At 51.6% G+C, this 14,828-nt stretch overlaps 3 protein-coding genes across 3 annotated transcripts; 1 reads left to right on the top strand and 2 right to left on the bottom strand.

The window, feature by feature from the left end:
- Positions 1–814: 814 nt before the first annotated feature.
- Positions 815–2,564, bottom strand: NEUTE1DRAFT_99220 (uncharacterized protein; the record flags this gene model as incomplete). Its single annotated transcript, XM_009851017.1, has 4 exons — positions 815–1,279; positions 1,337–1,636; positions 2,216–2,272; positions 2,499–2,564. The coding sequence occupies 4 exons, from the start codon at positions 2,562–2,564 to the stop codon at positions 815–817; spliced, it is 888 nt and encodes a 295-aa protein (XP_009849319.1).
- A 1,291-nt stretch (positions 2,565–3,855) lies between these two features.
- On the top strand, positions 3,856–10,274 carry NEUTE1DRAFT_120918 (uncharacterized protein; the record flags this gene model as incomplete). The annotated part of the gene is made up of 3 exons (XM_009851016.1): positions 3,856–3,955; positions 4,153–4,739; positions 4,794–10,274. The coding sequence occupies 3 exons, from the start codon at positions 3,856–3,858 to the stop codon at positions 10,245–10,247; spliced, it is 6,141 nt and encodes a 2,046-aa protein (XP_009849318.1).
- A 1,137-nt stretch (positions 10,275–11,411) lies between these two features.
- NEUTE1DRAFT_120917 (uncharacterized protein) lies at positions 11,412–13,781 on the bottom strand (the record flags this gene model as incomplete). Its single annotated transcript, XM_009851015.1, has 5 exons — positions 11,412–11,556; positions 11,623–11,694; positions 11,744–12,647; positions 12,704–13,436; positions 13,775–13,781. 5 exons carry the CDS (start codon positions 13,779–13,781, stop codon positions 11,488–11,490), a joined length of 1,785 nt encoding a protein of 594 aa, XP_009849317.1.
- Positions 13,782–14,828: the final 1,047 nt, after the last annotated feature.

Genomic DNA, 14,828 nt, shown 5'->3' with positions numbered 1-14,828 from the left:
GGTACACTTACCACACCACCATTGTATCTATGAACAGAACCTCAGTGTTTGCTTCGGATGGCGTATAGTCCGTCCGTCGTGAATCAAAAATCAAAACCTTACTGGATGTACGGGTTGGACGTGATGAAAATGAAGGAAGGATCCCTTCATTTGATTCCTAGGTAATTCATGAAGCTCCCGTCCTCACCGCCTAAGCGAAGGCAAACAAATATAGATATAGCGGCGGCTTACCTCACAAACCCAATGTCTGTCTAGTAATGCCGTGTTCCGGCCGGCATCACGACTACCAAGCACACGAAGGGAAGCGAAAGTGGTAACGCCACACTAGCATTACATTGTGCGAACTCAGGTCCATGAACCTGCTACATTCTGAATCCATAAGAGGTGCCATCACTTCAACATGATGCCTGCCGGAATCAGGAAATTATGTAGATGGGGCAAAGGGGTTTATATGATGTTCGTGAATCGAAGAGGGAGATACAAATGACTTGTTTCTAGCTACGCCGCAAGACGGAAGGACTAGGCCACTCCAACCAATGAGTTGGGAACAGAAAGTTTTTGAAGCCAGATCTCTTAATATGGGCTAGGGACCAAAGAAGTGAATAGTAGGCTCGGATCCCATCCATCGGGGCCTGTGTGCTTGCCCAATAACGACCATATACAAAATTGATGCAGAAAAGGGCTAAGGAAAAAAGGGGTGTACAGGAATATGTAGATGAAAAAATAGGGGTGGTCTGGGGAATTCGATCATGATCCAACGACCGGGATGGTGTGATATAGTGCTACGAAAAGTAACACTCTGACAATACCTAGCTCACTGCGCATCAGGGGCAACAGGCTGACAACACGCAAGCCCAGCACAGGATCCTCTTCCGCACACCAGATGACAAATTGTCGCCGTGCTGGCCTGTCTTCTCTTTGCCAGTGAGATACTGGTGGTGGTGATTGACGAAGATGCGCTTGTAGTGCCACAAGGCGTTGTCGTAATTGATTCACTCTCGTCCACAAGACCGTCTCCTCCATCCGGTAAGGCTATAGCTATCGTTGCGGATGCCTTACTGGCTGGAACAAGCTCGTATTCTTCGTATCCGGGGGGAAGTTCGGGTTGGACAGTGGCCGAATGGATCCCATAGGCGTGAAGACACTCACCGATGGTCCTCGCTTTGTCCATAAAATTCACGATGCCATCTTCTGTGAGAACGACGTGGACCGAGGCGATGGCCTTGTTCTGATCGAGTCTCCAGACGTGCAGCTCGTGGATCGAATCGACTCCTGGAACCTGATCCGTGAAGGAAAAGTCAGTTGCTGTTCTTATCATCGTTTGGATTTGACATACCTTCTCAATGTCGTGCTTGATATCATCGGTTCTTACTCCCTTCGGAGCACTTTCGAGAAGAATCTCGCCGCTGTTCTTGATCAGGGGCACAGACGACAGTACAATCATGATAGCAATACCCACACCAACACCGGGATCAGCATAAAAGCGAGCATCGGACCTGAGTAGCCAGATCAGGAGTGCGGCCATGATGACCCCAAGATTGTTGATCGCATCGCCCATGGCGTGAATGAGCGCGGCGAGCATGCCCAGATCGCGTCGTTGAGGCTGCTGGATATCAGGAAGAGAGGAATGTCGATGCTGAAAGTGATGGTGGAAAGGCTTTTGTCCAGCACAACTGATTAGTGTCCGTCTCAAGTATGTATCGGGGACCTTGAGTTGACCTTACAGACTCTGCATCTCCACCCGCCCGACAACATGTGTCAAAGTTGAAAGCTACTTCATTGTCATGTTCATGTGAATGCCCTAGAGAATGACCGTGACTAATATGGTCATGTGGCTCTGCGAATGAAGTGTCAGATCTATGTCTTCTGGCTCATAAATTCACGACCAACCTACCATGCAGAAATGTGATTGTGATAATGTTGAGTGTGAATCCCACACATCCCATAATCAGCATCAATTTTGGGTCCTCCACTCTTTCAACGGTGATGAACCGTTCAATCGATTGGAGGAAGATGCTCGTCCCGAGGGCAAGTAAGAAGACGCCATTGAAGAAGGCGCCGAGAAGGCAGGCGCGCTGCCATCCAAAGGAAAACCCTACAGGTGTGCCGGTCCCTTCGGTCTTCTAGGAAAGTGTCAGTGCCTGAACCGGGTTAGATGATACACAGATTTGCAAGAGGAGGAGTCTCATGGGAAAGAAAGAAAAAGACTACTTACAATAATGGCGGTTAAGGTGACAGCAAAACTAATCAGGTCGTTCAACTGGCCGACAAACTATTAGCATGGGCTAGGATGGTCACAGGGTACGCATTAGAGAAGTACATAGTGAAATGCGTCTGCCGTAAGGGCCAAGCTTCCTGTCTTGAAAGCAACTGTGAGGTTGTTGTCAGCAACATGTTCCCTTGTCATTTTGACAAAAGAAAACTTGGACAAATCAAAACGAAGAGACAAAGTGGCAACAGAAGTAGATAAACGCGAACAGACCAGCAAGTTCTGATACAAAAAAGGCAGAGGATATGGCGATTGTTGCGGCTAGCCTCTGCTTCTGTCCAATTTTGGGTGCCATTGCTTAACGAGCAAGTGGAGGAAGACGTCGAGGTCGGTCGGAAACCAGTTATAGGTGCTTACGTGGATTGCCTGGAAACCGACTTGAAAATGCCAGATATAATGTCGATGCTAAGACTATTGCGATCGAGTTGATACCCCGAGAGGAGCTTTTACACCGTCCCGCCTTCCCGGGTCAGCTCGATTTAAGGGAGCAAGTACATTCTAGCCGAGTTGGGTACAGCAGGTACGACACAGACGGACTTGCACGTGAAGCGTGAGCCGTAAAGGTCCTCTCCCTTCCGAAGGGTCTTTGGAAGTAGGAAGCCGGTCAGTATCCATCGACGTAAGGCGGCCATTGGACAGGCTGGCGATGCTATTCTCAATGATCAAGTCGAGCAGCATTTCGTTGGTGATAGACCAGCAGCCAAGAGATCAAGGTGGATGACAATGGCACGTTGGACAGTGTACCCTCTTCGACGTCAAGAGCGAGCAAAGTCGACACTGGTCCCAATGAGAGTTCACACCGTTGGCGAGGTACGGTAGAGAGCTTTGAACCAATGACTCCCAGGTACAGTCGATGCTGTGACCGACTTGCAGTTTGTGCCTTGACGGCTTTATGACTGGGTGAGCTGAATCCAATTCAGTCCTATCGCCTTGCAGAAAGACTGTCTACAATTCCTCCCCCATGACTGGCATGTAGAAAGCGCGCACTCTTAGCAAGAGATGTCGTGATAAGTGACCACTATTCTAACTTGAACCGCTTGATGAGAAGGCCGATGGCAGCAGAGCATAGGCAAGGTGTGTGTGCTTTGAGACCGGAATAATATCAGAGGGGCCTTTTAGGGGAGACAACGAGGCTCTGTCAAACAGCTGGAGGCTGGTCATTGATGTCGTACGGGCCTAAGCTATGGAGCACGGCGGCGGCGCTGCCACCTCACGACTTTTAGACGGATGCACAAAGAATTCCCACCATCAGACAGCCGTGTAACTTTGGCGGGCAGGTGGCTTGACGCTTGGGTTAACCATTGCATAAGAATCTTTACATTGGCCGTCGCGGTCCGAACGGACGGGAGGAGGATAGTGAGGGAAGTTGGATTTGTAGGATTATAGGTGAAGAGGCTGGAAGTCCTCCGATGTCATATGTAGAGGCATGACATGGCTCGTGCGCTTCCAAGGTGCCGTTCGGCATCGTAGGGCGGTGAATGAGGGCACACTGAATTCTGCCGCATCCCAACTGTCAGAGTATCAGTACACTGCAGGTACCTACCTCTACAGGGCTCTACAGCTGACCGTACCTGCAGCTAGCACAGATGGTCCGAGCTCCTGTGCGGACGTCGTCTCTCTCTCAGGTTGCGTTTCAACTCCCACCAGACTTTGTCTTTGAAGGCGACATCGTGCCAACCACTGCATGTATGTAGACGATGAAATAAACTTCGTACACCTTCGGCAATATTCGTCTTACAAATTCTTTCTTGATCCTCTCGAATGTGTCTCGTAGGCATGGTGGCCTCGAGATCGCAACCACCAACAGCGAGCTAGGAATAGGGCGTGCTATCGACCTCCTAATCATCTCACCTGAGCATCTGACGTCAACGCATGGAACTAAGCCGATGATTGCTGTCAGACGGCATCGATGGCGTCGCGCAATTTCTCTTCGGGGGTGCCGGGACAGGTCAGGCCCCCCAACTGGTCGTCGCACCTCCGGCAGTTCAGCAGAAACAGCCTGGAGCGCATCCCGGATATGCCCCGGTCCCCGGACACTGTCTCTAGTAACTCGACCATCCGTGACCGGCCCTCTTCATCCTCAAGGCGTTCGCGTATCGAAAGGAGGTGGACCGTTACCGTCAACGAGTCCTTTGCTCGCGATGAAGTCTTGCTTAATCTTGATCTCATAGGTGATGAGGCAACCCCAGGCAGCCTCATGGCTCTCGACGTCTTCCGACCTGATGCGGAGAAGCAAGCGCAAGGTTCTCATCACCATCACCACCACCACCACCATCATCATCATCATCATAAACAGCCTCCACCGGACCGCACAAAAGAGGCTGCAGAAAGTCAACAGCGTTACATCTTTGTCGTCAAGGACATGCCCAAGGAACTCAAAGCCCGCTACCCGAGTGTTGAAGTCTACGTCGCAAAGCACATTGCTGATGTCTTCGGCATGAGGAAGGGTTCGCAGGTTACCCTGACCCCAGTACGCCCCCACTCCTCACTTGTAGCCGCGTAGGATCCCTACTAAATTACATAGATTGATCATCATAACCCAGTCATCGAGGCCTCGCATGTCGAGCTTTGCTTCAGAGACCAGTACATGTCGCGCTCCGACATGTGGCAGTTGGCTGTTCGTGAGCTTTCAGAGAAGACTGTCTACAAGGGCCAAATGGTTCTGTTCATGGGCACTCTCAAGGCTCAAGTTACCGCTGTCTATGTTGAGGGCCGTAAGGTGCCATCCGCATTCTTTGGCCATAATACAAAACCCATCTTCCGAAGCGAGTCTGCTCGGTACGTGCTTTTCATCCAAATGGCGCGCGAAATGTGGGACTTTGATTCAGATGGCTCTGGTGAGATTATGTTCAACAAGGTTGTGAACGGTTTTTTGCCAGCCCTGTTCAAGAAATGGGCGTCACTTAAAGTCAGGCACCTTGTCAGTATTGTTCTCTTTGCTCGAGTTGAGTATGACACAGGCATATCCACCGAGTTGGGCAACCCGGACGTCCAAAATGACTACTACACTGGTGTCCAGTCGTCTGGCGATCGTCGCCCTTACAAGGACTTCTACCGCGTTGTTGTGAGCGAAATGGGCAGCGGCGAGTGGACCAAGATCCTCTACCAGTTGAAGCGCGAGTTTAACTACTTTCGAAGGGATATTAGCACCTTCCATCAGAAGGCTATGCACTCCTTTTCTTCTTCAGACGACCCAGCCGACCAGCAAGCAGCCTTGAACAGGATAACGGCTGAGGCGTCACGAGCCATTTATGGCAATTTCCTAGAGGCGATCAACATGGCAACCTCGCTGTTTGCGCACGATTACATAGATCGTGATTTGATGCGAACCGGCATTTCTGTCGTCGTCATAAGCCCTAGTCCGGGGATTTTCGAAGTCGAGTACGACGCACTGCGCCGTACCACCGAAGCCTTGGTTGGAAATGGGATTGGTATTGATCTTATATGCATACCCAAGGCTCCTCTCCACTCCGTGCCCTTGTTTCGGTACCGCAACCCTGAGTACTCGACAGAACCGACACATCATCACAAGGCAAAAACAGCCCCGAGTCTTTCCAGTACTCCTAAACAAACAGCGCCGACGATTGGGAGCTTTAACAGCATGGCGGGGTCATATTCCCCAAGCAGAGGCACCGACATCACTCTTCATGGTGATCATGCTGGCTCTGGCTTGGCTCAAGATGAATGGAGCTATGCTTTGCCGCAATGGCTACATGTCTCTTACTGGACAGGCGAGTCCGAGGAAGCCCTGTCATACCATGGCATTGCTCTATCGGTCTCTGATGTTTCAAAAACACGGTCAGGGGACGATTTCTTGATAAGATGTCGCATGTATGACTTGCAAATGCGCAGCGTCATGGAAACCAATGAGATTGAAACCAAGCCGTTGCATCTGGATCCTTATTTTCCTCATAAGGCATTACAGGCAAACAACGTACCGAAACCGTTTATCGATCAAGATGGCAACGTCTTCATACAAAACTCGCGCATCCCAGAAACACTCTTTGATCATGTGTACGGGTTCCAGAAATTCGCCCCGGATAAGCACGCAAAGTTGGGCGAGAAGTCACTCTGGAAGCAATTGCAGGACTACGACGACTCGAGAGCGCGCCAGCCGTCATTTCGCCGCACATTGGCGCCTCCAAGACATGTTCGGGAGTACGATGATTCCGTCAGGCGACATCAAGCTGATGACGCGAGTCTTCTCGGGACGTCATACACTGAGCGTAGGCCGTCTACGAGTGCCTCACAAATGACTATGACTGGGCATAGATCCAATCAGCGCTTCAACGCCGACAAACCTGAATCGCGTAACCGTAAGACGGTCGACTTCGACAAACTCAACTCCAAGCGTTCACCTACAATCACTCCAAAAGTTCCAAAGTTCATGAAGCAGATCAGCCTTGGCAGCTCCGGTTTTCGCATTGCCGCACCCAAAGCTGCGACGGCAGAACTTAGCATTGAAAGTGTGAATGCTGATAGATCATTGGCATCTTCAAGGGCTTTGATGAACGCGGGCACTGTTGCAACTCCAGCCAAAGCAGCAATCAACCGGTCAATGTCGCCCCAGATGTTTACGAGTGGAACTCCCGTGTTCTCCCCTTGGGGCGCTACACCAGGCTCATTCGCGCCCAGCCATCAGTACTTCGAGGGTACTCCAAGCCGGCCGATGCCAATCAAGTCGCAACAGATTCCTACTGACCCTGCAGCCAACATGCTATCAGGCTCGATGCTTGCCTCAACGCTACGGGCCGATTACGTTCCTGATAATCGTGATCTCTTCTATTCAGATGCAATCAGGGCTGAAGATGCGAAGAAGGTTTACAATAACAAGCTTTTGGCCGGAGCGGTACCGGAATTACCGTCAACTTTATCGCCGACAACCGCGCTGTCACCTTGGCTGACGTTGGTCAACCCGTCAAACCCTGATAGCAACAAGGTCGATATTGCCACGTTGTACAGTCGTTGGCAACATGTATTTCCTAGGCCAAACGAGACACGGGTGATGAAATGGAAGTCTTTGTGCTCCCCCGCTGCCGTTCCACTTACCACAGAATACTTCCCTACCAAGGCACAGTTCGAGTCAGAGTACCACCGTCAACCGTATAATGTCTCGCAAAATGCTGATGATGAGTTGGCCGAGGAACCCAAGTCACGCGACGAGATGCTGCGCGAGATGATCAGTCTCAGATTCTGCCAAGGGTTCCAGGTCGTTGTAGGCCCAGCTGTTGCCAAAGCCTTTGGCCAGAAGCAACTCAAGGTTACCGACATATTCTCCCGCGACCACACAGCAGAGGATGGTACAAGCATCTTCATGTCGGTCGGCAACACGATCCACCAACTGTCGTGTGTGAATGGCACCGAAATTGAAGTTAATATCTTTGTCCGGAAGCCGATCGCCTCGCCGGGACTGTACGATGACCGTTGCTTGTACAAACCGGCGATACGAACTCTACTTGACCACGGTTACAAAACTCGTTCTTTTGACATGGTGGCCCCAACGCCTGATCGGAACTGGAATTACGTCGATGCCTTTGTTGCAGGGCATAATGACGAGTTGTCCGAACATTTGAGGTTCTGGCGCGCTAGGTTCGTCCTGATACCAATGACAGCTAGACACTCGTTTTTCCCCAAGACGCAGTATGGGGACAGTGAAGAAGAGATCCGCATCGAAGGCATTCGGAAGCTCGCGCAGATGTGGCAGAAGCACAGGTATATCCCGGCGAGCGAACGCAGCTTTCAAGCATCGCGCCGTAAAAAGGACATGAATCCCCTTGATATCGTTTACAAAACAGAAGATCCATCCGTAGTGATTGCGGCCGAGCTGGAAACCCTCCCGTTGTTGGAGGGCCTGGAAGGCGGGCACAGAAAGGGCCAGCTGGTCACAAGCAGAGAGCAATTTTCGAAGAAGAACTTCAGCCTGGCAGCATTGGCAGAGGCTATCCAGCAGCCCGTGGAAAATGGAGGCATTCGAATGCAAAACCGGCGCTGGCATTTGCGCCTCCATTACAACTGCTTCATCGGCTCTGACATGACCACTTGGCTCCTGGAGAACTTCGAAGACTTGGAAGACAGAGAGGAAGCCGAAGAGCTTGGTAACCGTCTCATGGTCACTTCAGATGATAAGTCGAAGGATGAAAGCAAAGATGGGAGGAAGGATGGCGGTGGCCTCTTCGTGCACGTTGAGAGGCGACATCCTTTCAGAGATGGCCAGTACTTCTACCAGATCAGTAGCGACTACGCGAAACTCAACCCTCCAGGCTGGTTTAACACAAGGCGGGTTCCAGTGTCTGTCCCATCAACACCGCATTCGGAAGTACGGGATTCACCAAGGTCCAATGTGTCGATGTCAAGACCAACATCTATCCACGAAGACAGTTCTCCCACCTCTGGAACGGTGACCCCAACGGCAGCTATGATGGCGGGTGGCAAGAAGCCCAGGGTGGTTCTGAGTAAGGTCATGAAATACGATGTTGACCATCGAAAACGCTCTTACCGGCCCGAGGTGGTCGATTTGCATTACGACAGACTTCACAACCCCGACAATTGTTACCATATCCGGATCGACTGGATGAACGTAACAGCCAAGTTGATCGAAGACGCTATTGAGGCATGGGCTCGCGAGGCAGCCTTGTACGGGCTCCGGCTCGTTGAGGTTCCTATCAACGAAGCTTGTGATATAACGGAAATTAACCCGTTCCGCCGACCGTACATGATCAAGCTGGCTGTCCAGCCACCAAACCAACAGCCCATCACCTACTTTGATCCCAATTCGTTTACTCCGCAAGCACAGCCAGGGCGGCACTTCTATCAGAGGGCTCTCCTGAGAAAGTTTGACTTTGTTCTCGACATGGAGCCAGCGTCCAGCTTCCCCTATACCGTCGACGTGTCGTACTCATGGGGCAAGCCGGACTTTAAATACACGCAGTTCATCCACCGCTCCGGTACTCTCATTGCTGAGATCACCGACGAAGGCGACATCCTGATCTTAGCCAACCGTCTCTATAGCAACCGCACAGCTGCCCAGCGTGAGAAGGAAATGCAGCAGAAGGGAGGCGGATCCGGTTCCGGGGGCGACAACCTCGGACTCGGTCCCGGTCCAGGCCGCATCTCAACGCCTGGTCTCTACGGACCAAACGCTCACCCAGACCAGCCAACCGCAGTCTCCTCCCCGCTCGTCAAACCAACAACAGCCTTCCTCTCCCCCGCGCTTCGGCCGCACCTCATCGGGCCCATGGCCAGCGGCCCCCCATCAACCAACGGGTTCGGCACCACAGGCCAACCCCTCAACCGATCCACCGTCACCGTCCCCGTAACACCCGTGATCCAAGACCCTGAGGTTATCAAAGACGAGCTCGAATCCTTCTGCCGCGACCGCTCCGCTCTCGAGGCCTTTTACCGCGAATTGCTCGAGCGCGAAGCGCACCCGCCCGCACCCAACACCACGCCCGGCCTCGCGCCCGTGAAGATCCCGTCGACCACAGCGACGAAGGACTCAACCCTCGCCTTCGCTACTCCTCACCTCGGCCCCGGTCAAAATACTACCAGCACGGGTCACACCGTTCCCGACACGAACATTCCCACCCTCGGCCTTCCTCCGGGCGTGCTAGCAGCAATAGGCGGCACCGGCCTGAGCAATCTTAGTGACTTGCACCTGGTAGGTAGCGGGACTGGGCTGGGAATCAGTCCTGTACGAGTGGGAAGTCCGAGCTTGTTATCGGCTGCGTCGGCTGCGTCTGCGGGCCACCCCTTACACTCGACGATGATGAGGAGAGCGAGCGTGCAGGAAGGGGTTATGGGTAGTAGGATTGGTTTGGGGTTTGGGGGAGGTGCGTCAGCTGCAGCTGCAGCTGCTCAAGCGGCGGCGGCAGCGGCAGGAGCTGCGGGAGCGGGAGCTGCTGGTAGTAGTTCTGATGCTGGTGGTGTTGGGAACATTGGCGGTGGTGCTGGCGGAGATGCAGGTGCTAGTGAGCACTGAGGGGGAGCGTGGGAGGTGGTAAGAGGGGGGGGGGGGGTGAAAGGGGGGAAGGTGGAATAGGATGGGTTTGAGTAGTTTGATGGTCATGGATGGTACTTGAGAAGATGTAAAATCATGTATGGAGATTAAATAAATCATGACAGACAGCGGAACATGGTTTCAGAAATACTAAGTGGAAGTATCGCTACATATTGTAAAGGTGCTTTGATGCCATCCCGGGTCACTACCTACCTTTGGAGAGCTTGGATAGCGAGCATTCAAGTATGATGAGTGATACCCCACTTTCGTGAGATACTGCATCTTGCTTGCTGTCAGTCAGGTCGCACGACATCTTGAAAGTCGCAACTGTTTCTGGCTAGGATGATCGCTATCAAAGACTAACGACGAATTCGTATCGCTTGGTGGTAACTGCTTCTTTCACCATAGAGACCCGCCTGCATGAAAGTATTTAAAGCTTCCGTATAGCTTCAGTCCGCAACACCAACTCGTAGGTATCTCTGTCGTGAACTCGCACTAAATTGCCAACATATGTAACTATCCTTCCGGTTCAGGATAGGTAGCAGGACTGAGCAAACTGTCCAAAGAGAAAAAAGGAATCTCGATGAGGTGCAGCACGGTCAAGTACGTCCTGCCCCATCCGCACTGCATCGCATCACCAAAATCCATGTCGCTCGCAGACAAAAATAACGCAAAAAAAAGGAATTTTAACCTCCCTCGGTAAGGATCGAACTTACAGCCTCCAGATTAACAGTCTGACGCGCTAGCCAATTGCGCCACGAGGGAATGTTCCTTGATTGTTGAAAGTTTGTTGCTGGTAAGGGGCTTATATGCTCTGATGAAAATGGCAACGTATCTTCGTTCATGCTATTCCCTCCCTCTCCGATTCTCGTCTCTCCGTTTTTACCACGATGTTCCTTATTGTCTATCCCATTCGATAGAGTATTTCTCATTTCCCTTTCCCTTCGTTCTGATGGATGGATGCTCATCAGTCTATTAGTGTGGCTCGATGCCCCATCATGAAAATTGACGATATCTATTCTAAAATATGTACGTTGGGTAGGATGGTGTGATTGGGCTGCCTGCTTGCTTCTTTGTAATAGAAATCTGGTGCGTGCTAGCTAAGAAATGTTGTGTCATAAGAAGCGAGAAAAAAGGACGACGTGCCAACTGAAATAACGTGTCATTCTTCTCAAACGTATAATGTATATCTAATCGAAATCGGGCATCGTATCCATCTTCATCAAGTTGTTTTAGGCTGTAGTTTAGGTGTACTATTGGCAGTTAGAGCCCTCACATGAATTCGGGTAAACTGCAGAGAAGAACACGTTAGCATCAAAGAGCGCCAGAGAGGTTGGGGAGTTATCACCAAACTTACACCAAGCGCAGACAGCCACGATGAGATACAGACAGATAAGCAGCATTCCCTCGAGCCAGTGGCTCTTTCCGTCTGCAATGAGGTAGTTAACCAGCAGCACCGAAACAAACATGACCGCCACCTGAAACGTGTCGAAGCTGAGCGACATGTCCTCGATGCCCATTCCCCAGCCGATAATAACGAGCAGAGGGATGACGAACAAGGCGACCTGCATGCTCGAACCAACGGCCACACCAATGGCCAGATCCATCTTGTCTTTGATGGCCACCGTAACAGCAGTGGCGTGCTCGGCGGCATTTCCGACGATGGGCAGCAGAATCAGGCCAACGAATTCTTTGCTGACCTTGTCTCCGTCAGTAATGGCACTGATGCCGTCAACCATGTACTCGGCGCAAAACGCGATGATCACGGTACAGATGACCAGGGTGGCAACGGCGACAATGAAGTGCAGCTGCGGTTCCTCGCCCTCCTCCTCCTCCTCCTCCTCCTCCTGATGGGGCGCGGTGTCCAGGTGGTGGCGGATGTTCTCGTTGTTGTCCTGCGTAGGAACCGCGTGGCCTCCTACCATACCAGCAGGGCCTACCAAGCCCTGGGCAATGGCGCCGTCCTTGAGATCATGGCCGCCTCGGAAGTTGAAAGGCTTGGCTGCGACCTTCTGACTCTCTTCGGCGAAGACGGAGGAGTGGGTCTTTAGCTGGAACAAAAGATAACCACCGTAAACGAAAAGCAGAATGATGGAGACGCCGCGTGAAATTTGCGCCACCTTTTCGGGCGGGGTATCCGCAGCCATATCAAAGACCGTGGGTACAATGACACTGGCGACGGCAAGCGCAAGCAAACTCGCCGCTGTTTGGGCAACGGTCGTGTTGAAATACTGTTCCTGTCTGTTGAGACCACCGCAGAAGAAGCACATTCCCATGACTAGAAGAAGGTTGGACAGGATACTGCCAATGAGCGAAGTCTGTACGACGACAATCTCGTCGTGCGTCAAAGCAATAACCGCCACAATCAACTCAACAGCATTACTGTGGGAGTGTTAGCACTGTTCTCTACCGCCCTAACCCATGAAGCTGATACTTACCCAAAACTGGCATTCAAAAGTCCTCCCATTACTTCGCCCGTTCTCAATGCAATTTCCTCCGTCGCAAAACCCAGCATTGCCGCAAGAGGAATGATGGCAATGAAATTGACAACGAAGACCGCAACGCGGGGTACCGCCTCAACATAGTTGATCGCGATACCTACCGGCGCCGCGACGAGTAGAACGTTGAGCCACGAGTTCAGAAGTGTGCGTCGAATTTGATTCCCCACGGTGAACGGCTCCTTGGGTTGGAGGTGCTTGAAGAAAGTCCTCTGCTTCTTCTTCTTTTCCTCCTCGGCCACCTTTTGTCCTGCGCCGTTCAGTTCGGTCCGCGAATCATTGGCGCCTAGTGTCCTCCTGCGCACAAGACCAAGGCTGCCGTTACGTTGATGTGCGGAACCCGCAGAAGCCTGTGCCGATTCCACATTTGTGTCCCCTGTGAGCCCAGTCATCTGGCTGGCGGGCTCCATGTCCTGCATCTCGATGTTCTTGGGGTTGTAGGAGGGCTCTCCATTTGCACTGTCGTAGCCGTTTGATGTTCGTGATGGTGCCGTTACTGAGTGTTTGATGGGCAGTGCATCATCAAGTCCTTCGTGCGCCATCGGCGGCTGAGAGTAGCGTTGTGACTCGGGCACATCCCAGGTTGAGCTTCTCTTGTTTCGCCAAGGGTTCATGATCGAGTTGCTGTCGCGGCTCACGCGATGCGCCTCCTGTCTCACCCTGTAATTGTTGACTAGGTGATAAGACATTGCGTTAGAATTGTTTCATTTCATAGCGTAGAATGCTTGCTGGGCTCAATCGAGGCCTGTATCCATAGATTTTGTGATCCCACACTCGCGAACCAAGGACGATATATCTTTGTTAAGCCGGCCACGAAAGTGCCCGCTGGGAGTTCAGTGGTAACGTTGGAGCAAAGAGTGAGAGTACACAGCCCCGCTAGGCAGGAGAGGTGACTATTTGCGCATGCGCAGGGCGGCCAATTTTGTATTGGGCACAGCATGGAGGGCATGAAGGTTTGGCATTTGAGGATTGGCGGGTGTTGATGTAATTGGGCATATGCAAGATACTTACAAGCCATGATTACTCAATTGCTTTATTTCTTCTCAACTTGCGCTCGCGTTTAGCCCTTAGCCAGACCGCCTTAAAGGCCTTGTAGTCGTGTCGTCCACTCGATGTCGCGCCCGTAGAAAGGATTGCCGTTATTTTTCGGTGATGTGTTCGGGTCTCGGGTCAGTTCGAAATCAGAATGTGGGAGAGATACCAATCGAAATGCGAGATTGCTGAGCCCTCGTTGCTGGGTAATTCTTTGTCTTTGCTCTGACAATGCGCTCTCCAGGAGCAAGTCTCGGCGATGATGTTGAAAACGTTAACAAGCGGAATGTTGTTTAGGAGAAGAGTTGTAGGATCGAGTTGACGAATGTGACTTTCCCTGACGAGTTAGGAAAGCGCCGAAATTAAACGCTTTTAACAAAATGAGACGTTGGCGATCCGATCACCCGTTGACAATCGTCGAGGGATGGGCAATGTATGCGCAATAGAGGAGAGGCGCAATGGTCTTTTGAAAGAAAGGAGGAGGATTGGACCAAAGATTTTGTCTAGGAAGCGAAAAAATATGGTCAAAGGGAGAATAACTCTCGATTGATGAACCTGGAATGGCAGAATGGCCGACACATATGGACGATGGTAACGAGTGAATGACAAGGACGGGGGTTAAATTGATGGGTACACGTACGTAGTACCTCATCATGTGAGCTTTCCCATCACCCAATTTCAGCGTTCCTCTCCTATCCCTCCCAAAGAAGGACCAAAGACCCTACCGTGCCAACTACCTACCTTCCTCTAGTACACCACATTATTGGCGGTTCTTCGTTCATACTCGAACACCCAAACTTGCAAACGAAGGGAGGCCGCCTCCTCCTCTCTGCATTAGACAATCGTACCTTGCTCTAGCCGAATATTCTCCACGGCGGCAAGACTGACTCCATCTCCAGCGCATCATGAATGGAGCAAGACTGGCTGACGATCCTGACTAGCTAACCTTAACACGTAATCGTGCGCATGCGAAATGGTAAGTATGGAAAATGTAATTGGGTATCTCTTAGGCGCGAAACGTAAAAAGAGGAGC

This window comes from Neurospora tetrasperma (genome assembly GCF_000213175.1).
Source record: "Neurospora tetrasperma FGSC 2508 unplaced genomic scaffold NEUTE1scaffold_2, whole genome shotgun sequence".
NCBI classification, from domain to species: Eukaryota; Fungi; Ascomycota; class Sordariomycetes; order Sordariales; family Sordariaceae; genus Neurospora; species Neurospora tetrasperma.
The sequence above is the reverse complement of the archived record's forward strand: the minus strand, read 5'-3'. Positions and strand labels throughout refer to the sequence as shown.